The sequence below is a fragment of the Pezoporus wallicus genome, unplaced genomic scaffold (assembly GCF_028554395.1).
Source record: "Pezoporus wallicus isolate ANWC-B61680 ecotype Strahan unplaced genomic scaffold, APGP_CSIRO_Pwel_v1 contig_14159, whole genome shotgun sequence".
Lineage (NCBI taxonomy): Eukaryota > Metazoa > Chordata > Aves > Psittaciformes > Psittacidae > Pezoporus > Pezoporus wallicus.
The window spans coordinates 848360-874432 of record NW_026642380.1 but is presented as its reverse complement, the minus strand read 5'-3'; the positions used below and the strand labels follow the sequence as shown (position 1 = coordinate 874432).

Sequence of the window (26073 nt, the reverse complement as noted above, 5' to 3'; positions counted from 1 at the left end):
TCCAAGCCCCATCCTATATCAAACCTCAGTTTCACTGCAACATAAACCTTAAGTAAATTAAATGATACAATAAGGTCAAACCAATACGATTTGATGTTGCACATTGGAAGCTCTGTTTGGCACCACTGATCCAGCATGGGAGTGTCGGAATACGTGCTCTGGTTCTTGTCTCTCGCAGTGGATTCCTGGAAGTGAAAAACCCTTCAGCTGAAAGCTTCTTGGCAAGCTTTTCTTGAGGACCAAATAGCTGCTCAGTAAATGGTTTCTCATCCACTGAGCACGCTTGATTTAATGACACAGCAGCTCCAGTATGTGGCTGCTCCTGTGTTTTAAATGGCAAACGGGTCCCTCTGCACCTCTGCATTGCAATTTGATTCTTTTCCCCTGTGGGTAATACATAACTGCTGCAATTACATAGCACTAACTAGTAAAACAATGAGACTTAACTAGGAGCTGGGATCTTTGGTCCTCAGCACTGCTTCCACTGCTCATGAGCTCTATGGCCAAGACTACTTTGCTCTGCAGGTCTTTGCCTGTGGAGGGAGGGAGGAAGGGGGCCTCCTGAGGACCTGGCACAGCAGCATCCTCAGGAGAAGCTTTGGGATGAGGCTCCAAGGCTGAGCACCAGCGATGCCTCCACACTGCACCAGCACATCACACTCTGGTGGTGCTTGCTCTGTGGGGAGATGGTGGGAACGGAGAACAGCAAAATAAGAGCTGAGAATAAAATCCTCCATAGAAACAGACAACAGCATTGGCCTTGGCCTGGTGAGGTGAGTCCCGGGAGATCAAAGCTGTTTAATGAGAGAGCATGGAGAAAGCATCAAACAAACAGCTCAATTTCCCTGCAGTGTTTCCACTGCTGCTGCCTGTAACTTATGGTGGTTAGTTATAGGCTATAATAAGTTTTCCTTATGCAGGCAAAGTCCCATTGGGCTTTTTGGGTGCTTATGTAATAGCAGCTAAGTGATTTGGTCTCTTCCAAGCAGAAGACGGTATCTGTACTTACCGTCCATCACTCCTGATGCAGGCTGGAGCCTGCAGTGAACAGTGAACACACTGGTCTGTGTTCCTGCTGGAGCTTCCCCCTCCTGCCTGACATCAAAACCAAAGGGAACTTCATGCATGGGAAGGGAAAGAAGCTTCTGTTCCCCTTTCACCTCCTTGGCCTGCTTTGCCCAAGCCCAGGATTCCCATCGAGCTCTTCAGACTTGCAGCATCCTTGAAGCCCCTTTTACACTTTCAACAGCCCCCAGCAATGGGTCAAATCAGAGCTTTGCCTTTTAATGCAAGATTCTTCTCTGGTTGATTTATAGTTTCTAGAAGGTTCATTGATCCTGATTTTAACCTCCCAGTGCTTGGAAAACCGACATAAATCATATCAATTGCAGAAGAGGAAAACACAAGTTTATTTGACATAACTCAGGCTGCGGCATTCCTTTAGGAGAACCTCAGGATCATTATATCAATTAAATCAGTGTATGTATTACACCAGAGCAGGCTCTTTTTCTGCTTGCTGGCTGCACAATTTTGATCCAATACTCTGGGTTCTGGAATGAAAATAAGCAGTTTCCAGTTTCCTGAGTCCTAAACCTTTCATCCACCCCTCCTGCCATCACGCCTGCTGTGGCTGAGCATCACTGGTGGCTTTTTGGTACCTTTGGCATGGGAAGATCTGAGAAGTTGCTTCTGGTGTGCCTAAGTTTTTGAGACAGCCTGGAAAACCTCTGCATCGCTTGGGCAAAGCCAAGTGGTTCCCTGCAATGTTTCCTGAAGGGCATTCCCAAGACTGCCGTCCTAAACCAAACATAATCCTTACTTGTGAATCTCCGTCAACTGCAAACAAGTTGCTTGTGCAGCTAAATCCCCTTCCTAAACTCGGGAGGGCACCACTGTCAGTCTGGCCTGGAAGAGCATCCTTGAGGAGGTGTCTGAGGTGGGTAAGAAAGCTTCAAACCAGAAGCAGCTTTCCCCAAGTCCCATCCCCAACCTTGTATTGAAAAGGGCTGATTTTGCTGCTGGCAGCAGGAGCATTCTTACACCCAAAGAAAGAGGCAGAGTGAGCTCCTGAGCAGCCCTACAGTGAAGATCTTGTAAGGTAAGAATGTGGGAGAGAGGCAGGCACTTGTGTCAGATGGAAGGTGTCTGATGGTGACCTTTAGAAACAGATATTTATACAGGGGCCTATATTTTGCCTTTTGCACCTGTGTCTGTGCCTTCGTTTCCCCTCTCTGGATCTGCTCCTGGCTTTCCTGCTGGTTTAAAATAAAAGTATAATCTAGTTACAATCCTCCCTTACGGCCATTAAGCGCTCCTCTGAGAAAGGCTATTATCTCTGCTTGGCTGGCAGAGGATTCCGAGCCACCTAAGGCTTTAACTCCTGCTTCCCTGTGCAGCACAGCATCCCACTCCCCAGGCTGCTAGGGATGAGGGAAACTTGGCGTTGCTGCCTTTCCACGCAGCCAAGAACTGGGAGACCTCGGGGATCTCTCCTGTTCCCTTTTCCAGGCTTTGTCCCATTGCTGCTGGGAGCAGAGGGGCTGCAAACCTGCAGTGCTCCAGGGAGAATGCTCCACATGGGGAAGTAAAAATGTAGCTTTTTCCTGTATAATCCAATTCCACCGAGTACAACTATGACACAACCAAGTGAGGGAACCACTTATTCCACCACCATGTGCGCCATGGGATGAATCAGTTCCTTCCACTCAGCATCAGTGGCTACTGGGACATTTTGGACCAGCTTTGAATCCATGGGTGCTGCCAGAGGAAACCAACTGAGGTTTAGAAAGCCAGAGCCCCTCCAGCTTTCTTGGAGGGATGCGAGCCTGAAAACAGGCTTTTCCCTCAAGCACATCCCAACGTGCCTCGGGGGAAATGACATTAAGATCCTCATTGTTTCCTTTGCTGGACAATTCCTGATCATTATTATTTGGGACAGACTCCCCAGGTTTTAAATGATTCTGTCTCAAGTAGCTGCTGGCATTTGTTACATGTCATTCGATGTTCCTGGTAATTAATTGGCATTTAATTAATTAAGGGATAATGGCATTCAATTAAGGGATGCTTGTGGAACACTGTCACTGGGTAATGAATGGCTTCCTGCTGCTCAAGCAAAGCCGAGGCATTTGTGGAAAATAAATGGATGTGAGAAGCTGAGATGTTTATTCCCTTGGCAGGAGACAGCGCTGGCTGTGTCCTGGTGACCTCTGCTTCTCCTGAACCTCCACTGACACACGCTCATAGCTGCACGACCTTGCAGCACCAGGTACCCATCCACACCCCTTCAGCTGGCAGCAAACACCATGCGCAGTCGCTGGCAAGAGTCAGTGCACAGACAGTGAGCACCTGGTGTTTCCAGCATCACACAGCAGGTCAATGGAAGGAACACGAGCTGATTTAATCACAGGTTAGGGCTGGAAAGGACCTTAAGATCATCCAGTTCCAACCCCCTGCCATGGGCAGGGACACCTCACACTAAACCAGGGCACCCAAGGCTCTGTCCAACCTGGCTTTGAACACTGCCAGGGATGGAGCATTCACAGCTTCCTTGAGCAACCCATTCCAGTGCCTCACCACCCTCACAGTAAAGAACTTCTTCCTTATATCCAATCTAAACTTTCCCTGTTTAAGTTTTAACCCATTACCCCTTGTCCTAGCACTACAGTCCCTGATGAAGAGTCCCTCCTCAGCATCATAGCCCCCTTCAGATCCTGTGCCCAGGGCTCTGCTCAGGGTGAGTCTGGGTCTGCACCTGACGTGTGTGAACTTGAGACTGCTCTCACTGATGCCAAAGGAGCAAAGTACCTGGGGTAAAATGGGCTTTGTGTCTATCAATCAGCACAGGAAACCCCCTGAATTTCCTGGGACATGGAGATACATGTAAATAGATTCCCCAAACCAAACAGCACATTGCACCGGTTTGAATAAAGGACAAATATTGAAGGATAAACAGGAACAAGTCACTTCAGCAGCTGTTCCTGGCTGGCTGGAAACACTCTGTGGCGCTGAATGAGCCCTGTATGTGATGGGTATAAACATACCAGGGTCTGAACTCCTCTGGGCCCTGTTAGCACAGCACTCCTGCTGCTCCCGGAGAGCAGAGCACCTTCCAAGAAGGGTGATAGCCACGTCTGCCACCGTGGCTCCTGGCTTCCCACCCATCTATTCAGCTGGTGGCCACTGGGGTTCCCAGATGCTTTTAAAACCCAATTACCCCCACCCCGAATGCAAAGCCCTCAGGGCTAAGGACACAGCCTTTCCCTCCCTCTCAGGGCCCAAGCAGTGGTGGTGGCTTTCGGTTGCTGTTTACCAGGCTGGCTGCTGTTGCCCCGCAGCCTGGCCAACCACAGAGCTCATTTGTGTTGGCTGGTGCCCAGCTTAGGAGCAGTTCATTTATCTTCTCCTGTGCCAACCGGCTCTCCCATGGGCAAATTCTGCTGCTGCTCGTGTTCACAACCAGAGCAGTGACCTGCGGGAGTGATGGTGCCATCAAAGGGCTCCGGGAAGGAGCGATGGGTGCCCACAGGGAGCTCCAGGAAGGATGCAGAAGGACCTCCAAGGGCTTTGGTCAGCGGCAAGCCTCCGCATCTTCCCAAAAGCCTCCTCATCTTCCCAAAATCCAGTGCACCCCTGATACCAAGGAATCACTCTCAGGGCAGGGTTGGTGCTTCTGTAGCTGGAGGCAGTGTGAGAGCCTGCCTGGATCACGCCTTTGAGTGGGAGAAGCTGTGACCCCCCCCCAAGGCACAGGTCCTGGGGAGAAGAGGCTGAGATGGGGCTGCCTCCCATTGCCCCATCTCTGCAGGGGTGGTTGGCAGCTTGCTGTAGCACCAGCAATGTCTCCTGCAGCTTCCTACTGCAGTGCCTCCAGAGCAGCTCTGGACAGGCCCCACATCTGATGGGCTCTGGCTCAGCCCCATCCTGCACAGTTTTGTTCTTATGAGCTCCATGTCTGTCCGCTGGGAACTGGAGGTCCTGTGCAGGGGGTGATGTGGTTTTACTCCCCTTCATAAAGCCTTTTGCTGGCTGTAAGCTCTGCCCGTGTTATGTCGCACTGCTTTGGCTCTCCATGTTCTTATAAACACTTCTCCAGTGTTTAGGAGGAAGGAAGAAGAATGTGGATCCAGTCTCCCCGTCTGCTCCTGAGGAGCCAGGCAATCCAGGAACCCTGAATGTCTGAACCACTTGTACAGTCTGGAGCAGCTGAGTTCAAACATCTGCATCAATGGGGCAAGGAATTAATTTTCAACACCAACTATGATTTATTATTTGAAACTAGGAAACGTCACTGTCATAAATGTGGGAACTTCTGCTGGACGGAAGCTCTGGCTCCGAGCATTCACCATGGACCTTCCTTCTTTTTCCAAGTCCCTCCACCCACACATATGCCACATAGGATAGATACCATGCAACCCTCCCGATGGCCATGGTGAGGAGAACTCTGTACCCTTGTCTGATGGATGGGCTTGATGAGCACCCCACACTCCTCATTTCGGGACTGCGGACACCTCCTCCTGCTACCCAGGGATGCTGGTGGAGACCCTCAGCACGCCAGAGGGCTCACAGCTGGTATTTCTTTAGCAGCTCGCTCTGCCACTGCCGCTTCTTGTTGGGGAAGGCGACAGGGATCTTGATCTTGCGGAAGTCCTCGATGCATTTGCCCAGCTCGGTCTCCATCGCCCGCCGCTCCTCACCCACCACCACCACGGCAGGGCTGACCTCCACCCCGTTCTCCTTCACTGATGTGTGGTCACTGTTTGCCCTCTGCCCCGTCTGCTTCACCTCCTCCAGCTTCTTCAGGGACTTGGAGAGGTCCAGGGTGTTGGGACGGGCTGGGCTCTCCTCGGGGGCTTCTGGCCATGGCAAGGAGTCTGTGGGGCTGGGATCCCTCCCCTCCGACCTGCCTGCGAGGGTGTCATCAGTGGCCGGAGCTGGGATGGACTCACCACGGCTGCTCATGCTGGAGGTTGCAAAGTCATCCCCACCGCTGGGGCTTGATGGGTCCTGCCTCGTCTCGTGGCTTTGCTTCATCTCCTCTGGGTCACCATGGGCTGGGGAAGGAAAGCAGAGAGCTGTGTGAGGAGCAGGAGCATGACCAGCCCCTTGTGATGGGAGCACCTCGAACAAGGCTGGATGCAGCCACACTGGGGTGCAGGTAGCTGGGCTCAGTTGGGTGTAGGGCAGTTAGAGCTGGGACCCTGCTGGGTGATCTTGGTCACCACATTGGTGAGCTCTGCCCCAAGCCTTGGGGTGGGTTTGGGTGCTCCATCAAAGGTTAAGGGCTTCCTGTGGCCTGGGGCTTGGTCTGCAGTGGTGCAGAGGGATGCTGAGCTCAGGAACCGTCCGAACCAGAGGGGATGCAGGGAAATGAAAGAAGAAATGGCCCAGCCTCCTGCAGAGCTTGGGCTTGTTAACAGCAGTGGCTAACAAGCAGTGATTCTGCATGGGGAATAGCCATTCCCTCTCAATTACCAGCTGCTAGGAAAATCAGTCAGGGGGAAAAGTCAATGGGAACTGCTAAGGAAGCATTAAGAGAGGCCTAAATGTGCACAGAGCAGCTTATGCACCTACAGCTGAACCCAGGGAGTGTTTGCTAACACCCGTGCTTAGCATGGACAAGGCGGCAAGAGGGATCTTGTCCATCCAACCTTTCCCACACATCCTTCCTCATCCCTGATGCCACCACCTCTGGTGCTATCCCAACAGTGACTGTCACACAGCAGGGCAAGCCCCTGCTCCGCAGCTGGCAGAGACCAGAGGCATTGTCAAATGCTGCTGGTTTAGCAGAGATTTGGTTTGGAAGTGGTTGGTTTATGTTTGCTTCTTTGTTTTCCCTTGAAGTTCCTGTGTTTCTAAATACCTTTGGCAGAAGCACAAACCTTCCTGCTCTTTGAAAGCTCTGGGACAAGAGGGGTTTCTTGTCCTTGTTTTCATTTACATGGCTGGTTTTTGGGTCACATCAGACACACGGGGACTTTCTTCCCCTCATGATAACAAGATCTGTTTTTCTGAGCAGTGATATCAACCTAGCAGCAGTTTTCATGGCTCCCTCTCAAAGCACCTGAAAGAAACCCTCTTGTTGCACAGCTTTAACCCAAGTAGTGCCTCCTATTTGCTGCTCTGGAGGTTTTCACTCATAGCATCCATCTGCCTTTCAGTTTCCAACCCTCCACCTATACCCTGGGGCCATACATCTACCCTTGCATTAAAGATGCTCTGGATGTCACAGTAAATGTGGATTGGGAAATGCTGTTTGGCTGTTTATAGGAAGTGATTGCCACCGAGATGTGAATTATCCTCCCCCTTTCCCCCTTGTAGTTTTTCATGTAGGACTTTACTCAAGGGAGCACACAGGGCTCAGCAGATGCCTCTAGTAGCCAACATTTAGGCAGTTGATAAGCATTACCCATTAATGCATGTGTCCCACAATACCAGCAACCAGTGCTGCAACATCTGCCCTGGCCAGATGTGCTCTAGCCTTTGCTATTAGCACACAAAAGGGAGTTTGAGTTCTGATCAAAAGTATAGATCTACTATAGGAAGAGAGGCCATCCTGGTGAGAGCCTCCCCTTGCTTCTCCCTGGGGGAGATTTCCTTGTCCCTTTTCCCTCATGGTTTGTTCTTCTTCTTTCCACTGCTCCATTTCCCAAGACCAAAGAGCTCTGAAAACAAAGGATTTTGTCTTACATGGCCTGCTGGGATTTTGTAGAGCACATCTAATAGCAGGGGTACAAAGCATTCAGGGCATAAAGTATTCCTATTTTAAATTCCTCACCCTACACTTTGCCCACCATGGAAGCAGGAAGTATCAAGGTGGATTTTCTTTTGCCTTGAAAACTTTCTGTAAGGACAGAGTTTTCCCTCCTCCTTTTTCTTCCTCTTCTTGTCTTCATTTGACATTTACTTGAGCAGCTCCAGCACTGAAATCGCTAGAGGTGGAATGGGGAAATGTCACCTGTCACTGAGCAGGAACCCTGAAGGCTGGATTTTCTCTGGCAAATCTCCCCAGGAAGCTACAAGGATGTATCTTTGCCCCAAATTCTTTGAGTGATGGAATAAAGTCTCCAAGTTCTTATATTGCTTTAATCACCTTATCTGCAAGCCTCACTGCTGCATTCATGAGCAGGGAGCTGAGGCATGGGGAGCATAAGCAGATGCATCCAAATTCATCCAAAGAGCCTATGGTTTAGATGGATGCAGAATTCAAATCTCTTCAGTTCTTCTCTAGCATCATTTAGACCCTCCAAGGGCTGTAGCTGCTGCATTTGTTTTTCCCTCAAGCTTTCAATACATTTTACATCACATTATTCCCACTTGAAGCACAGAGAAGTGCAATAACTCATTAAGGTCGTCAAGCTGAGAACAAAACCAGGTCTCCTGGGTCCATCTTCCATGCATTCCATACCAGACCATACTGATTTCCTTGGCAAGGGTGGCTGCAACCTGCAACCTCCATAATGTTGAAGTCTCTCTGTTCTTGCTTTTTTCCATCGCCTCTGGATCTATCTGAGACATCTGGCGAGCTGCTGAGCTTGGGGAGAGCAGCACAACGGTGTAGACCCCACTGAAGAACCCCTTGCTAGAGCACAGGTTTGCTAAGACATTATTTCTTTGCTTTGAAAGCACTGAGAAGGTGATGCTCAGGCCATTCCTGTGCCTCTCCAGCGCAGTGTTCCCTGGGTTAGTGCACAGCTTGGTCCAGCTCTTTTATAGGCAGCAGCAGTGTAAAATCCTGCTCCTTTAGGTATGATGAGGCAGTTTAGACATCTCTAGGTAGCTGAGGGACTTTACGTAAAGGACCTAGTGAGCCTTGATGTCTTCTCTTTGGGAATATTCATTAATTGCCCATGACATTTACTTACTTCTGTTCTATCTCATTCACCAAGGGCAGGTTATCCCAGCCTGCTCTGCTGGCTCTCAGACTAATATCTGTAGAAGTCATTTTGCACTCACTGGGAAATGCAGAACTCAGCAGGTATTTAGTTGCTCCCCATACAGTGCTGAAACACGTGGTTGCTCCTGGCCAGGCATGTAATGGTTAGACCTGATGATGTTAAAGGTCTTTTCCAACCTGTTGATTCTATGGTTCTATCCCAGCCCATGAGTTCACTTGCACAGGCACATGTGTTTCCAAACAGCAAAAGACTGGAGCAGGGGGGCAAAAGCAAAGTGGATTTGCACTGGTTTTCTGAGGAAAGTCAGCTCCACCTTGGAACTTGCAGGATCCAAAACCACGCAGTTGCCAAGGGGTGGATGTTCCTCTTGGCCACTCTTCTCCATTGGCCTCCAGTATACCCCATGACTGGTACAAGAAACTTAGGTTGAGGAAACTGCCCTTAACCCTGTCTGCAAGACCAGAGCTTTTCTGACCCCAGCTATTGGGAGGACTGTATCTTTTCTTTCTCTGTGCTAGTGATTTTGAGAGTGTGGGCATCACTTTGGCTACAGTTTGGCCTGGACCAAACCTGACACTGAATGCCCTGGCTGCTGGGTCTTCCAGGGTACTTTCTTGCCATTTATCTTCCCTGTAGCTTTGAACAGATAACTTCAATTTCCCCCAGTCTAAGCTTCCCTTCCACTGATGTGTCCCTCCGTGGGGCCAGCCTGTGTCTGGCAACGTGGGGTATAGCTCCTAAGATGATCCCAGGACACCTTACAACTCTTCTTCACAGCGCACCTCACAGCTACTGAGCTGGGAAAGGAGATCTGCTCCATAGTCTGCTTTTCTCACCATATTTTTCATTCGCTCAGACTTTGTGATGCTTTTGTCTGCTTCAGAGCATCAATTAAGGAGCAGAAGTGCCACTTCCGATGCAGCCCCATGGTGCTGATAGACGTCGTGCTGAGTGCAATTACCAGGCTCCTGCACTGGTGAGCTGGTGCTTTGCAGGGAAGCACACACTGTCCCAGCCCCTCGCTGCTGTTTGGGATACAATTTGCTCTTCCCAGAGTGTTTGACAGGGCAGGCTCGGGTGGTGGGTTTGCTTCTCTGTGTGCTTCCAGATGAAGGCGCTTGCTGTAAGGTCCTGACACGCACAGGTCATTCCTGGGGCGCTTCCCCAGCCCAACGGGGGATCTTCAGCTCAGACTGCGTGAGCCTCAAGGATTGATTTTCCTTTTCCACCGTTTGCTGCAGAAACCCCAGATTCCCCCAAACAGGAAATGAAATGAAACTCCTCTTTTTTGCATTCTGTGAGATCACACCAGGCAGCCAAGCTATGAGCAAGAGCTGGGCATCAGAGGGGAAGCCCCCCAAGGTAGAAGCAGAGTTCTGTGCCTCTGAGGCTGCTTCTATTCCATGCCTTGATTTCAACAGCTCTTTTCTGTCCAGTTTTTAAATGAAAATCCAGCAACAGCACATCCCTGGGAGTCAAACTCAGCTCTTTTGCAAGCTTATTAAACTCCTTTCCAGCCTCTTAACTTAGGGCGTTGTGGCACAAAGATGAGTGAAATCAAGAGCTGGAAGAACAGGTTTAGTCCCTGTATGTGTGTGTGTGTGAAGGGGGAAAGGACTCAAACTGTTCCCTTCAACCGAAGTTTGCTTGCCCTGAATACCCCACATGAATTCTTTGTCTAAAATGTTTCTCATTAATTCTTACTTGAGAGCCTGATAGTGATGGGGAGCTTAGGCTGTGCCCAGAAATGAGATGCTGATGGAAAAGATTGCATATATTATATGTGATAAAGACATTAAGAACAGTTTGGGAAGGGTACAAATGGTGGCAATAGGCTCACAAACATCACCCTTTCACCTTCAGTGGGGATGAAGGTCACAACTTCACCTCTTACAAGGATGCTTATCTTGCAGGGTCATGGTGTGTGCATGGGCAATGTGGCTGCAGGAAACAAAATACCCTCAAGAGCGGTCATCTGTATGAAATAAGTGTTTTCTGTGTGCTTGTGAATGTATTCACACAGTGCAGGTATAGGTGCAATGTGGAAACGAATCCATCCTGCTAACGTGTGCAAGGAGAAGCGCAGCAGCTCAGAGCTCTGCGGGACTGTGCATATGAATGCTGTGTAATCCAGACCTCTTTTGCATGCGGATCAGTGTGTCTGTCACTCAGGAGTGACAGATGGGTATCTAACTCAAGCCACAGTTTGTTATACATGACTTCTGTCAGCACCATTTGGAGATGGTGTTTCTGCAGTTAATTCCGGACCGAGCCCCTGCCGTGATCTAAATCAGCGCTCGCCACTCTCTAAACCCCTCGGTGATCGGTGACACGATATCCATCAGCAGGCTAATTGCTGTTCTGAGTTCATCCCGTCATGGGTTTAATCTCTAACTTCCTCCTTATTTCCTCTCCTACCCAGACCTGGCAGGAGCTGGCACTGCCCCAGCAAGGCGAGCTGTCCCTGCCTGCTGAGGAAGAGGAGTGTGCCTGCTGGAGCCTGGGGCTGTCACTGCCTGCTCTCTGACTGCCTTCATCCCGCAGCTATGGCTAGGACTCAAATCAACCCCTGGGAAACTGTGGATGTTTCCCAAATGCATCTATTTTGTTTCTGTTTTGGAAGGATATGAGCTCTGCTGTCAGCTTTCAACTACGTTTCTTGCTCAGTGTGGGTCTGTGAAGTTCTTTTCTCCTTGATCATAAGTGGTGGATATTTGCCCAAGTGATAATGTCACTGGTTAGTTTAGCATCTGCACTGATCTGCTTCAGTTCTGGCTGAGCTCCCAGGCGAGGTGCGACAAGAAGCAGCGAATCCCCCCTCTCCAAGTGTCCCCCAACTCTCACTGCCCTCTCTGGCACAGGTAAGCAGAGGTTTTGTTTACCCCTGAGGCTGGGATGTCCCAGGTCCTTGCTGGAGGACCCTCTTTGTAGGAACTGTGAGATGCCTCCTAAAGTACGCCCAGCTGAGGGGTGGTGAACATGCACGTGATGGATAGCAGCTTCATTGGACCAAGACTCTGCATGACTGCTCCGTTTGGATGTGCTTTCCAAGCGCAATGACTCCAGCTTTATGGCAGGGATGGGAATTATAACACATTTCATTTTGGCAAAGCAGAATGAGAGGTCAAAGCCCGGTGACAGCACAGAGCCAGGCCCTTGGATGTCGTAAGCTGCAGGAACTGAAGCCAAAGGAGCCGTGCTGACTTACATCAGCACAGCATCTGGCCTAGGGGAGACATTTCAATACTGTGTGAGCCAGAAGCAGCTTTCACCAGGCAGTTCTTGTGGAGCCCGTCAATTTGGGTAAGACCTGCCTATTTCTTGTTAGGAGATAGTGATCAATACTGCGTATGGCAAACTCTTGTCAAGAGATACTGCTCTGCCAAGAGGCACAGCTCCTGCCCAGCTTCAGCTGCATCCTGGCTTGGAAATACTTATTATCCTCACTCTAGTAACCATAAAAATGCTTCAGCATGTACTTAAAAGGAGGGTCAATTTGCTCCTGGCAGTCACTGGCAGGCTCTGTAGGTCTGTACTCTTCTCAAGCCATCCATTTCTATCCAGGATGAATTTGTCCCCAGCCACAGAAGGCCATCATTCCACATATCTCTAAGGTAGGATGATGGCATTCTGCTTGCATGCACAGCTTTGGGAAGATTATATAGGAAATAAAATGTGCAGATGAAAAAATGAAGCACAGAACTTGTTTGGCATTGATATTTGGGGGAGAAAAGAGATTCTTGGCTTCTTCTGGTCATTGGCTGTAACATGAAAGGACATTAAGTCTTATATGGTTAGAAGCCCCAGAAATGAATGCCTGCAGGTTGAGTTTCTGCTTCACTGGGTTCCTCTAAAGGAGCAAATGAAAGGCAGGTGAATGCAGCAAAGCAGCAGGTCCCCACTCGGGGATTTGCATCCTCATGTCTGTCATTGGGAAATTCCAACAAATAGGTAGTTTTACTTTCTCCAGTGTTGGGAAACAGCAGAGGTTGCCTTGGGGCTTCTCAGGAGGAGGCCAAGGGTGCTCGTGTGTGAGTGGGACATCAGTGATCACTTGCCATCCTGGGTTTAAACTTGTAACTTAATAAATAAACAGCAAGAAGACAACAGCACAGGTACATGTGGGGAGAGGGGTGACTTGGGGGGGCCCACCTTGCCCAGCACTGGTGTGACTGGAGGCAGCCAGGACAGCGTGTTTCTCACCTGGAAGCGCTTCTGCCATGTCTGCCTTGAGATCCAGGATGGGCTCGGATGAAGACATGGGTTTTTTGGGGCTGTGCTCCGGTTCCAAAGGCTGGGCAATGGGCAGGCTGAGCCAGGAGCTACCTAAAACAATGAAGACCCAAGGAATTAAATCTTAGAAGGCAAGTGATGCACAGCGAGTGTGAGAAGGGGCCAGGGTGGTGTGTGATGGCCACACTCCACAGAGGCTAAAGCACCTCCCAGAGCTGCTGTTCATCTTCTGGGCAGGTATCTCCCAAACCCACAAGCTATCAAACAGCTGATGACAAGATTTAGACCAGAGCATTGGCTTTTCACCTCTGAGAGGGTGGCTTCATGGGCTGCTTTGGGAACAAAGCCCTTTCCAAGAGCTGGACCACTGCTTGACCACTGACCCAGCAGCAAAGGGGAGGTTTCTCCATGGACAAGTGCTGGGTAAACCCCTTCATGCACAAAGAGCAGTGCAGCCACTTCTGCTCTTGCAGAGGGAGAAGCGTTTGGGCAAGGTCACCCGGATGTGACACACAACCCAGACGCTCCCCACCTCACCATGGCCAGCAAGGGGTGAAACTGGGTGCCCCAGCCTCCAGAGGACCAGTGGATGGGCATCTTTCTATGGCCTGTGGTGGCCAGAAGCCAAGACATGAGGGGACTGCCCCACGGACAACCTGACCTCCAGGATCCAGCACTCAGGGGCCACATCCAGAAGCTTGCATCCAGGAGAGGGCAGCAGAATCCCAGCACGCTCCGTGCCTATCGGCTCCGTCATCGGCTGTGACTTCTGAGAGCTCGTCCCCAAGCTGTAAACATGGGCTTCTACTTCCTATACCAATAAACTCTGGCAGAGTCTCTGTGGTCACTGTCAGTCAGTGCAGCTATAAAGGGCTCTGATTCATGCCCCAGAGCAGCTATTTTTGCAGAAGGACTCTGTGCAGTCCCAAATTGAGGTCTGGAGGAGGACAGCTGAGACAAATTCAATGCCATGGGGCCCTTGTAAACCCGTCTGGGAGCTGGGGTGAACAGGGCAGAACTCAGCCACCCGTCAGACCTGTCCCCTCTCTCCTGTGGTCACAGATGCCCTTGATCACAGGGCACAGGGAGCAGCAGCCGTCACCTCCACATGGGACAAGGGAACATGGTTTTAAATCAAGCTCCTGGCACACAAGTAGAGGAGGAAAGAGGGGTTGGTGGAATAAGAACTGCGGCTCCATTTGAATGGCTGAGGTTTCCCAGGTAGCTTCCAAACATCCCAACATTCAGCAGCCCTTCAACAGGGGCCAAGCCCCTGGGTTACTGCCTCCACGTGCTGCCGTGCAGCAGATGAGGGTGGCTGTGCAAGCCAGTGCTTATGAAAGATTTAAAAGGCAAGCTGTCAGCACTGCTGCTAAAGATGGGCTTTTCCTCTTATAGCTCGATCCCTCTCTAATACTAATAGGATTGGGAGGAGGAGGAGGATCCAGCTGAGGGTGAGGGGTTTTTCCTTGCACACCTTGGGGGAACCTTTCTAGCAGCGTGTTCCAGCACCCTCCTTGGTCCTGTGGGGTTTTGGGTCAGTCCCTGAGGCTCTGCAAGGGGACATGGTGCAGCCCAGGAGCACAGCTCTGTGCTCTGGATGTCCTCCACCAGAAGAACTGCATTAATTCCCATTTGGTTCAAAATTCCAGCTGGGAATGGCTGGAGTTTCCATTTTTGCAAGGGCTTTTTGGACTCAGGAGCCTGGATTTGGACCAGGCTGGAAGAAGCACAAAGAGTTTCTATCTCCTCTGCAAAGGAAGAGGCTAAAATCAAAACCCAGGCCAGCGGGACTTCTTGAGCTCTTAAACTTTCCTTTTTAGTGATGCATCTGACAAAAACCAGCTCAAAAGGTATTTTCCCATGATATAAACTGCTTGAACCTGATTTCTTCTAAATCTGAGCAAAACTCAGTGAGTTTCAGGATACAGTAAAGGTTAAATCTATGGTAACTGTTTCATCCCAGTTTTTCTTCCCAGCTCTACTCCCTGTTTCACTCTCTCATTCTCCCCTTTGGTTAAATTAATGATTAACTCACGTGAGTTGATGTTGAAGGACACCATGGAAATAGGTTTTCTAATTGCTGGGAGCAAGGGTGAAGCAGCAAACCCCACGTTTCCTTCTCAAACAGGTTGAGTGTTAGTCTGCAAGGAGACAGCAGGGAGGACAACCAGCAAACCTCCACCCCGTGGCCCTGCATTGGGCTCCGGGTCCTTCAGGGGATCCCTCTGCTCTCCGCATCCTCCCTCTGACCTGCAGGATTGCTCCCATGTCCAAAATCACTCTGAACACTGCTCACACCCAGACCTGCCCCTGCTGCCCAGCAAGAGGTGCCATAACACCTCCATGGGGTGAAATTCCCAGCTGGGTGAGCCTGGATGAGGAATCACTGCAAGACAGCAGCATCCAGGACTTGACTCTCTGGTAGTGGGGAGAACCAAATGCTCATAATGCCCATGGTTCCACAGGGGTGCAGAAGCAAGGCTGAACTCACACCTCATGACAGATTAAAACCCAGTCTCATAATGATACCATACAACAGTGTCTTCGGAGCTTTTGTGATGCAGAGTGCTCCAGGCACATGAGGGATTACATGTGTTCGCAGCAATGACTTCAACACCATTAGCTCATCTTGTTCTTTAATCAATGCCATATGTGCAATGTATAGGCAGGCTGTATATCACATCCACTTGGTGGTTTGATTGGAAGTGGCGGCCTTGAAACCATGTTAAAGGCAGTTAAAGCCAGTGTAGCTCTTTTCCCTTTGGACATTGCAATTCATTTGTGCTCTTGGTCTTAATCCTGGGTTAAATCCTTCTTCAGTGAGGCAAAACAAGAATGGAGAGGAGGGGAGAGGAGATGGGAAAGGATGTGAGGTGTCCCTGCCCATGGCAGGGGGGTTGGAATTGGATGATCTTAAGGTCCCTTCCAACCCTCACTATTCTATGATTCTATGATGGGGAGGAAAGCCGGGAAATGAACTCTATGTTGGAATCAGCCAGAGCAGGGCTTGGGGAGATTCAGATCCTGGCTTCTCCATCTGGCAGGACTGGACCATGAGAGGCTCTTAGTGAAGAACCATGGATTTTCATTGGTCACCAGCCAGTCTCCTTCGACAAGGAGGGAAACAGCTCTAGCAAAAAAAAACAGAAGCTCCCCGCTGGTTTCACTGACACCATGTGAGGAGCAAGGACCCCAGAGCAGGGTCACCCCCTGGTGTCAAAAGCCTTGGGTCTGTCCATCCCATAGCGAGGGGGTCACTGCTTCCCCCACCTCACAGGCAGAGAAACAGAGCTCAGGGGGGCACCAAGACCTGGGCAGGGTTGAGAGGGACTGAAACATCACACCCTCCCTTCTGGAGCCGTACTTCCATACCACCTCTTCCCAGAGCTCTTCTTCCTCCTCAAGGCACAGCTTCAGCCATAAACCTACAGGGTCCATTCCAGCAATAAGGAGATGGAAAGGACAGCGCTATCTTGGCTCAGCATCTCCACCTATCCAAGCTCCTTGCTGCCTCTGGGGAAAGCGGTTGAGCTTGTCTGACCTCCTGCTTCCTGCTAGAGCTGAGCCATGCTTTGCCCTGTTGTGTGGAAGACAGCTCCTCTCCCCACTGCTTCCTGTTCTTTGGGCTCACCAGTTTGTAACAACACAACAAGTTCCTGCCCAGTGGAAGGTTCCTTCAAGAGCATCGAGGGAGCACTTGCATGGGAGTCAATGATGAGAGGTGGGGAAGGTGTTCCCTAGGTCACAGGGTATGAACATGCTGTTCGCAGTGATGGCTCCTTGGCAGCGCCTGCTGCACAAGAAGGGCTCCAGCTGCCTTTCTTTACCCAGGAATCTGCTTTCCTCCCGGTTTTCCAGGAGTCACGCTCAGAAAGCGGCTCCATCAGCATTTTCCATGGGGATGTGACTGCACTCGCTTCCTATCGGGATATTTTTGCCAAGCAGAAAATCCACAAAGTAATGACCTCGCAGGGAGATCGCAGGCAGGGCTGGAGAGTGCTGGGTTTGCTGACCAAGCTGGGAGTGTCAGGAAGGCAAAGGGAAAGCTGGGAATCATTGCAGCACTTAATGTGCTAGGAGGCAAAGCAAGCTGGAATCCTTTTGTCATGCCAAACCAAGCTATTATCGTTTTTTCCCCTCAATACCGAAAGGAAGACTTGATTTTGCTTTTGCTTAAGAAAAGCAAAGGGTTTAAACTCCCCACAGCAAGAAGGCTACACAGGAAGGGCACTGCCTTTCCATACAGAGCAGGAGGTGCTGGTACATGCAGCATGGACCCACATTTCCTCCACTCAAGCAGAGTCTCAGCTTCTGGGTGACAAGAAAGGGGCACATGGCCTCTTTTTATTCCTCATTCCACAGATTCTTGCCCTATTTTGCAGAAATTGTGCCCAGTTTGACCCAGATCTGTGAGTACTTTGGGGTCAGGCAACACAGCAGTGTGCCCTGGTGTGTTCTGTGTGCAAAGCTCCTCTTCCTCTTGGAGACTCACACCAGACTTCATGGGTCCCCTTCTCTTCTGGTGTCAGTTTATGGAGCTGAGGTCTGCCAAAATCACTGCAGCTGCCTCAATTACATGAGCTGAAGCCCGTCCCAGTACACAGAGATGCATGAGGTAGACATTTGGGTCCAGCTGAGCCCCCCCATCCTTACGTGAGGGGTCTAGCACATATGTGCAAACAAATACCCCTTCCCCAGCCAGAGCAGTCAGCAGCAGTATGAGTATCTCTTCCCAGCAGTGAGCCACAGGGAGGTGAAACAATTTGCAGAGAACCAAACCCATACAGCCTGCAGAGTCTGCCTCCCTCTGAAACTCTCTCCCACTTTTTGCACCTTTTCCTACTCAAAGAGAGTTTGAGGCCAAGCTATCCCTCATTAAAAAGTCTGCCAGAGTCTAATCCAGCCCTTGGAAGCTCCCTTCGATGTTACAGCTGCAGTTTTCCCTTTTCATTTCCTTTTTGGAATGCTAAGTCCTTTGGGCAATGACTATTTGTGGTTCTGGACTATGGCCTTTCCCGAAAGCTCAGGAATGTGCAGAATAAACCCTCCCTCTGCAGCTCTGAACACCAACCATTTATTAATGGAACCTCTTATTAAATGTCCCTGCTCATATATTAAAGGCTTGTATGGGAGGTGGTTGTCCCTCCTTCATGCCTCCTCTTCACCCCAATGGCCTTTTGAAGGGCTTAAACCCCAGGATTTGGGAAGACTTCACAGTCCCCGCTGGAATGTGTTGGTGCAGCCCCACTTCTGGCCTCAAACCCAGTTTATCTGACAAACACAAACTGGGTTTGTGTTTAAACCCTGTTTTGCTGCACCCATAGGACAGCTTGTCTGATGTCGTATGGGTGCAGTGAAAGGACTGAAGCCACCGAGGAGGCTGACATGGCCAGTGGGACCAAGCAGTTTGCTCTCATGATTCCACCTAGGAATCATGACTAACACAAAGCCAATACTGAATCTCAAATCCTCCAAATGCCTCCTTGTCCAGACAGACCTGAACCCACCTTCACCATCACCCTCACCCATTCCTGCCTTGCCCTAGGGCATCCCCTGTGGTGCTTTTACCTGGAAGGCTGCAGTGCCTGGAGAGCTGCCTGGAGAGTTGGCCTCGCACAGCAGGACCTAGAAACAAAGGAGAAGGTGTGGATCTGGCTCTGCGCTCCACCGTGATGGCTTTCTGCTGACCCATCTTCGTATGAGCACACACGTTTGGGTGGGATGCAAGGAAAGAGAAAGAGCTCTGTGGTCCCATCCCATGGTAAGTGACTTCCCTTGGATGTGCACCATGAGCCCAGCCTGGTTTTACAGTGCATGACATGTGGCCCTCATCCAAAATGTCTCTGGTAGGTACCTGCTGCACCCCTCCAGAGCATTTCACACCTTTCTGAAGTAGAGAATAAGCTGAGACCACTGTTAATCCTGGACAAAAATTCACCATCTCAAACCCATCTCACTGTTTCAGCTAGAGATGCCCTCACACGAGCAGAAACCGGCATGTTTCTGAAGGGAACAACTTTTCAGAGGTATCCTGTAGGTGCAGGGACAAGGCAATGGGCTTGTGGATCCCTTCACATGGCATGATGAGGATCTGGGAGCAGACCAGCCCTGCTGGGTTAGGATGTCTCCCTTGGTACTCTTTGTATCCCCATCCCTCTACTCTTGCTTGTTCCACCTGGAGGAGTGAAGGAGCTGCCCTCTTGCTCCTTGGAGGACTGGAGGATAGACCCTGGTTCTCATCTCTGAGCTGTAGGAGGGTAAAACCTGTTTTCTGCTTGCAGGGGAGGATGGGAAGGTCTGGAGGACAGCCCTGAATGCTTTCATTATGGAATAATAGTGGGCTGAAACAAGACATCTTTTCCTCTCCGGTTTTAGCCGGTTGCTATTGAAAATCATCCCTAGAAACCCATTAATACAATGTGGGGAAACAGATTAAAAATGCCTTAATCTTGAAACAGCGTTTGAAAAGGGGAAATTAGCATATTTTGTTTAAAACCAGAAGGAAACACATTTTTCACATGCCAAAACCAGGGGGTTTCAGCACTATTTCCTGTACTTTCTGATGAATTTGCAACTAATCTTAATGAACCCCAAACCTGCATTTTTCAGCCTGTTTGCAGAGATACGTTGAAGAAGTGTAACTGCTTCTGGACATAGCAAGTAAATTGAAATAATAATTAAAGGCAGAATTACAAAGTACCTGTGTGCTTCTAATACAGAGGGGGAAAATCCTTTTGCCTTATAGTAAGTCAAACAAAGCAGTGGATAATGGAGAACAGTTACTACATTTTCCTGAGGTCTTTTTGATAAAGACCATCAAAGAGGCTTTTAAGGAAGCTCAATAGCCAGAGGGAGGTTGTTTAACTTTCACAGTGTATTAAAAGCTTATTAAGATAGAGAAAGGAAGAAATGGAATCAAGAGTTCATTCTCAGTGTATAAATAATGTAATAATAGGACATCCCCAAGAGTCCATATTGGGATGAAGGACTTTTGTTAACGATGCAAGGGGAAAAGAGCAAAGAGTCAAGTGGATAAAGTTTGCAGGGAATAGAACATGATATCAGGCTGGTGTAAGCTGCAAGGGGAGCAGGGGAAGGGACTTTAGTGAAGAGCCTGTCAGTGGGTTAAAGGAAATGGCAAGCACTGAAAAGCAATGCCCATTAGAAAATGTCACTTGAGCTTTTCATACACCTTGGTGGGTTTTAAATGTGCCCTTAGTGACTCAGGAGACAGACACAAAAGAGCAGCCCCTGTGTAATGATGAGGAGGTGAAGAAGTGCTCGCTTAGCAGGCAGAGGTGGCACAGGCAGCAGATTGCACTGGGTAAGGGCATAAAACCTCATAGAAAATATATAACATACCTTCATGGAATGGGGCAGTGCTCTAGGTTCAGTCCTGGCCACTTCTCAGGACAGGCAGATGAGATTAAAGTCTGCCCAAAGCCATTCAGTAACGCTGTGAAAAGCATAAAGGGAGTTTTACAATGAAGAGGATGAGATCAGGATAGTCAGAGCTTAAGAGGAAAGAATTAAGGAAGCTAATGGGAGCATTGCCATCATCCTATAACCATGTGCTTTTTTATGGAAAGCTCCCTTTAAGGAAGCCCTCCCTCCAAAATGAGTGTAGATAAGATTGAAGATGATAAGAGCCAGAAACCACAATGCTGCAGCGTATCGGGCATCACTCATGAGCAATGAGATATTCTCCTGGAGCGGGGCTAATGCAAACAAGACGAGGGGTTTCTTCCTCCTTGGTCTGAAATCTCTCTGCCAGGCACTGTCAAAGGCAGGACATGGAGCTGAACACATGCTCTGCCCATTCCTGCCTGATAAATCATCCCCTGATCTTGTTATCTAATGTAATAGTTTGCATTTTCAGTCCACACATGGGTCATTTCTAGATGGGGCAGGGCTCTTAATCCCCCCTTGATTTATTCATTATTAAAGCGCTTTCCAGTTCTCCTTTAACATCATTCAGGTCTGATTTGATTACAGAATGTGTTCAGTGCTGAGTTCATGTTTATGAGAAGGAAGTGGTACAACCCGGAGGCATAGGGGAAGGAGGGGATGCCTGGAGAAGAGACAGGGCAGGTGATGGGTGGAAAGGCTCCAGTACCAGCATCACCACGAGCGGCCCAACCCTGCAGTCCAGCCTCTCCTGTTTCAACCCTTCCTCACATTTAGCAGGAGCAGGGGCAAGGCTGGGATGGTTTTTACCCCTGTTTGTGGAAGAATTAATCAGAAAATTGCAGCTTCCCCTGCAGGCTTTAAGGTTGGAGCTAAATCCCTTTAAATCAGAGTTGCTGATCTCCCATCCACCAATTATTTAAATGATGGCTTGATTTTTTATTTTGTTTGATTCTGGTCTTCAAAAGAAAAAAAAAAAGCCCTGGATCTTGGTGCAGATCAGATGTAAAATGGCATGAAGCATAAATCACAGCTTTGCTGGATTACATCTTGCCAGCTACACAGGTAGGTGAGGGCAGGCAGTGTCCTGCATGCAGGGAAAAGCCTGGTAAATACATCAGGGATTGCCAGGAGGAAAAGCAAGGGAAGGAAAACAAGCCTGTCACTATCTCTTCCATGTTAAAACTCACATCACGACTCATTTCAGTCGTGTTGTGGCAGGTGAAGGGCAAAAAGGTAGTGCTGGCCATAGGAGGGTACCTTTACCTTCAGATGGCCTGTTTTGGTGGGCCTATGGTGAGCCATAGCTTCTCAGGCACCAAGGGTATCATTTGGGTGCTTACAGTTGTGTGCTTGAGTCCTCCTCCCTCTCTTATATGGCAAGGTGTTAAATTTAGGTGCTGTGCATGTGCCTCACCCCAGCTCGTTTCCTTCAGGAAGCCAAAAGAGATGCCAGTTCAGATAAGGCCAGTTCAGATAAGGCAGAGATGTGAGCTGAGGAGACGACCTCCTATGCAGCAGCAGCAGCAGGGGGGTGTGCAGGTAGGTGCTGGCAGAGAAGAGGAAGAGGAAGTAATGTAAACCAGCAAGATCAGAGGTAAGGCTGAGGTGGAAATGTGGGAGCAGCAGCCCCTCCTGGGTCCCACTTGCAGGGCACCAGAGTGGTCTACCCCAGCAGCATGGTGGATGCTGGCAGAGAACATCCCTAAGTGCACCCATCAGCACTCGGTCTGGTGGGAAAGCATTTAAACTGCTGGACCTATTGCTTCTCCTCTGTCAGGACTTACACATGGCAGGACATTTATTCCAGGCTGGATTCAGTGACATCCTCTGTTAAAATACTGGAGATTCTTCTTGCCTTGGGATAAAAAGATCTGGTCCCTAGTTTTATGGCCCGGCATTTCGGGGGTCTGCCCAGGCAGTGAGAGTGGATGGATGGATGTATTAACCCTCCCTTTCTCAGCTCATAAACACAGTATCCTAGGGGATCATCTCTGATGGATGTTTGTCTAACCTTAAATCATCCAGGGAGAAGATACCAGTCCTCCCTAGGGACCTGCCCCACTGGGGCTGCACGTTACCACTGTAGCTGAGAGAAAACTTTTAGTAATGTCCAACCCAACCCTTCCCTAGTGAATTTGCTTTTATTCTGATCCTTTCTCCAGCGCCCTTCCAGTACCACCGGTTAACATTTCCTATTCGAATGGTATTTTGCAGTTAAACTTTGCCTGATGATGGCCTGTTTGCACGTCTTCTGCACCTCAGACTAAACCAACCTTGCTTCTTTAACATTTCCTAATAAGCTGTGGTTACTGAACCTCATCTTGTTATTCGTGCTGCTCCTCTGGACTCCCTCCAGCTCTTCAACATCTTTCTTAACCTGTCATCCCAAAGCAGGCACGGTGTTCCAGTCCCGGCATCAGCAGGAGAGCTACATACCCCCACGTCAGCTCTCCCACGACCCAGGCTCCTGCAATCGCATCCTTATCTAACACACATCTTTGTGTGCAAAGACTCCCACTCTTTTGAACTTGTGCTCTTGAACCTCCCAGCTCAGAGCCACTGCCAACCCCAGCGCAACCACTGAAATACAAGGCTTAAATCCATGCAGAGGATGCTAAGCAGAGGGGACATCCCACTGTCATGCACAGGTCAGTGCTTACAGATGATGATGAGGGTTTGGGGGGGCTGGAAATCCAGGACAATCTGGGACAACGTGAGGTTCACCCATGTGTTTCACATGGGTGCTCTCTCCCATCAGCAGAGCAGTAATGGGAATATCGACTACAGTCGCCCTGCAGAGCAGCTCCTGCCGTGCCACTCACTGTGTTTCCCTGCTCCAGCAGTGAGCTGCTGATAACAGCTCCAAGAGCAATTTAAGAGCTGGCTGAGCATCTGCTTTCCCCTGAGTTCATCTCAGTGATGTTTCTCAGCTCAGGAGAAGATCTGTGTGTTGTTCCCACCCTGCCTGCCCAGCCCAGTCAGCTGCAGCCCTTTAGCAGGGCCTATTTTGGGGCAGGAAACCTCAGAGAGGCTGCTGGGGAGAAGTGGTGAAAAGTGTTTGCTCAGGGAATATTTGTGTCCGTAGGGCTGGGGTCAGGCTCTTGGGCTTAAGTTAACAGCTTGGGCTTTTATCCAGCTGTTTTGCTGCTCAGGTGGCTCCCATCTTGATGCCATGGCTGAAATGCCACTGGTGGGGATGGAAACGTGTTTTCAGCTGCACCCTTGGGATACCCAGGGTGAGGACCATGGAGCAGTGCAGAAACAAGGCAAACACTACCCTGGGCTCAGAGAAAGCGCAGCCTGCTCCAGCTCTGGCCTGTGGTACCATCCGGGAGTTGAAAATCACACCCAACACCAGGGAGAGACTCAGGATGCTCTTACCTAGGATATGTTGCTGTTAGCTGAGTTAAATCAGAGTCCAACAGGTCTCTGGTAAACAGGAAGGGAGGATTAACAAATGTTCATAGAGTTCCAGCCTGGTCTGGGTTGGAAGGGACCTTAAAGCTCATCCAGCTCCAACCCCCTGCCATGGGGCAGGGACACCTTCCACTAGAGCAGCTTGCTCCAAGCCCCTGTGTCCAACCTGGCCTATCTCCTGTATCTGCTGCAGCTCAGACAAAGAACCATTGGCTCTGTTCTTACCAACAGGAGCTGCCCAACGCGGCCAGCACATCATGCACTTGCCTGGTGGCTGCAGGCTCTAAAATACCTCTGTCCAATAGTTCTGTGGGCATCCGCACAGCTCCAGAGCACCAGTTCTCATGTGTGTGTGTGCAGCTGGGGATGGCTCCAGGCTGCAGAGCACAGGGGGAGGCAGCAGCTCCTGCCAGGTCGCCCTGGGGAGGAGGTTCCCTCTCTGTGATGTTGTGTTGAACGTACAAATTGAGCTCTGCTTTGCCTCTCCTGCAGCGGGCTGGCAGGCTGCCTGGGGGCCAGGAACCGTGCTCGGCATGCAGTAAGGCCACCGCAGGCGTATGGCAGGTCTGGAGCATCCCACCCCATTGCACCCCATCCCATTGCATCCTCCTTGCTGAAGGTCTGACCTTGATGCGTGCAGGGCTTTGAGCTGCTGTTGATCAGGAAGCTGCTTCCCACCCCTCTCTGGGTGCTTGACACCCACCCCATAGTACTGACAGTCTCCATGGGCACTGACCTTCCCATGGGAGTACCACTGTCGGTGATGGGCACAGAGGAAACCCAGGGTGCTTCTGCTCTCCTCACAACAAAAAGAACCTAAGAAATCCATGAGGATGCATGAATTGCAGATACTGGTGTTCACAGTCCAGCACCTGAATTCCAGCACCCAGATACTGGTGGCACCCAGCATAGCTGACCAGAGCCCATCCGATGGACCCAGACCTGCCTGCCCAGGCCTCAGCTCAGAAGCAGTGCCAGCCCCAGCCCTGCAGAGGTTAGAGCTGCAGGCCCTGTTTTAAGTCTGAAGTCACTTGTTCTGGGTTACTTTACATCTTTCCTTTGTTCCCTCCTTGTTTTCAAGGTTCGCTCCCCACCAGCAAGGCTCAGATGCAGTCAGAACGGGGTCCCTGCACTCTCCGCAGTGAGGATGGGACACACAGATTCATTCCACAAGTGGCTCACCCACTGACCCAGGGGCTCCAGGTTACCAAGGGCTGAGCTAATGCTGGAAGCTCCCACACCAGCAGCTCCCTCAGGAAGTGCTGGCCTGGAAAACGCAGCCTGAGAGAAAATAACCTCCACTGAACCACAGAAAATGGCCCAAACCTGCAATTTCCCCCTCCCGCTGTCTGGAAAAGGGCTGGGGCTGCATTTTCCAAGAGGTTAAAACACAGGGTAGGGATGTTATTTTAGTGAACATCTTGAGCCCCTTCAAATGAACCTCCTGACGATGGATCCATCCCCAAGGGCTGTTTGTGCAGATGTGGTGCTGGGCTCCAGCCATGTCCCCCCCCCTGCAGGGATGGCTTCAGGCTCTGGAGGAGAGGAAAGCAGGCTGCTCTGCAGGTGGGGCTGCACTATTCCAGACATGGAATACAAACAGAACTGTAAATGAATGGAATTCCCTCACACCCCCTCCCGAAGCTGGTCTCTGCTAGTGATTAAGGCTGGGGATCGAGGGGGGAGGCAGCACAGCAAGAGTCATAGAGTCCAAACAGAAACAGAAACAGACTGGTTTGTGTTGGAAGGGACCTTAGAGCTCATCCAGTGCCAACCCCTGCCACGGGCAGGGACACCTTCCAGGCTGTGGATTTGGGCTGTCTGCAGTGAGGGGATGCTCTGGGGATGCTCTGTGGATAATAGGACCCTCGATCAAGGTGGGCACCCTCATGGCGGTGGAGCTGGGCTGTTGTCTGAAGCCTCACAGCCCCACAGGAGCTGATTCAGGGCGACAAACACACCTGAAGATGTGCTTCATCCTTTGCTTGGCTTCGCACAGCTCCAAGCCTTGATCAGCACCAGCCCATCCCTCTGCAGCCCATCCTCTGCTGCACCCCAGGGTCCTGCGATTCCCCTATTTATGGTAAGTTCCCCTTTTAAAGCCATCCTCAATGGC

The 26073-nt window shown here is 50.2% G+C and overlaps 1 protein-coding gene across 1 annotated transcript; it reads right to left on the bottom strand.

The window, feature by feature from the left end:
• Positions 1-5453: 5453 nt before the first annotated feature.
• LOC130610094 (BTB/POZ domain-containing protein KCTD8-like) lies at positions 5454-18822 on the bottom strand. Its single transcript, XM_057429679.1, has 3 exons — positions 18699-18822; positions 13098-13220; positions 5454-6050 (listed from the first exon to the last, which is right to left on the bottom strand). The coding sequence occupies exons 1-3, from the start codon at positions 18820-18822 to the stop codon at positions 5560-5562; spliced, it is 738 nt and encodes a 245-aa protein (XP_057285662.1). The 3' UTR covers positions 5454-5559.
• Positions 18823-26073: the final 7251 nt, after the last annotated feature.

What these genes read in the sequence shown, in the direction of transcription:
- LOC130610094 (XM_057429679.1), bottom strand. Translation starts at nt 18,822, where the DNA reads ATGGGTCAGCAGAAAGCCATCACGGTGGAGCGCAGAGCCAGATCCACA. An exon ending in CAGGCACTGCAGCCTTCCAG is followed by an intron (nt 13,221 to 18,698) that starts GTAAAAGCACCA and finishes TCATTGTTTTAG; the next exon opens with GTAGCTCCTGGCTCAGCCTG. An exon ending in CATGGCAGAAGCGCTTCCAG is followed by an intron (nt 6,051 to 13,097) that starts GTGAGAAACACG and finishes TTCCTTCCCCAG; the next exon opens with CCCATGGTGACCCAGAGGAG.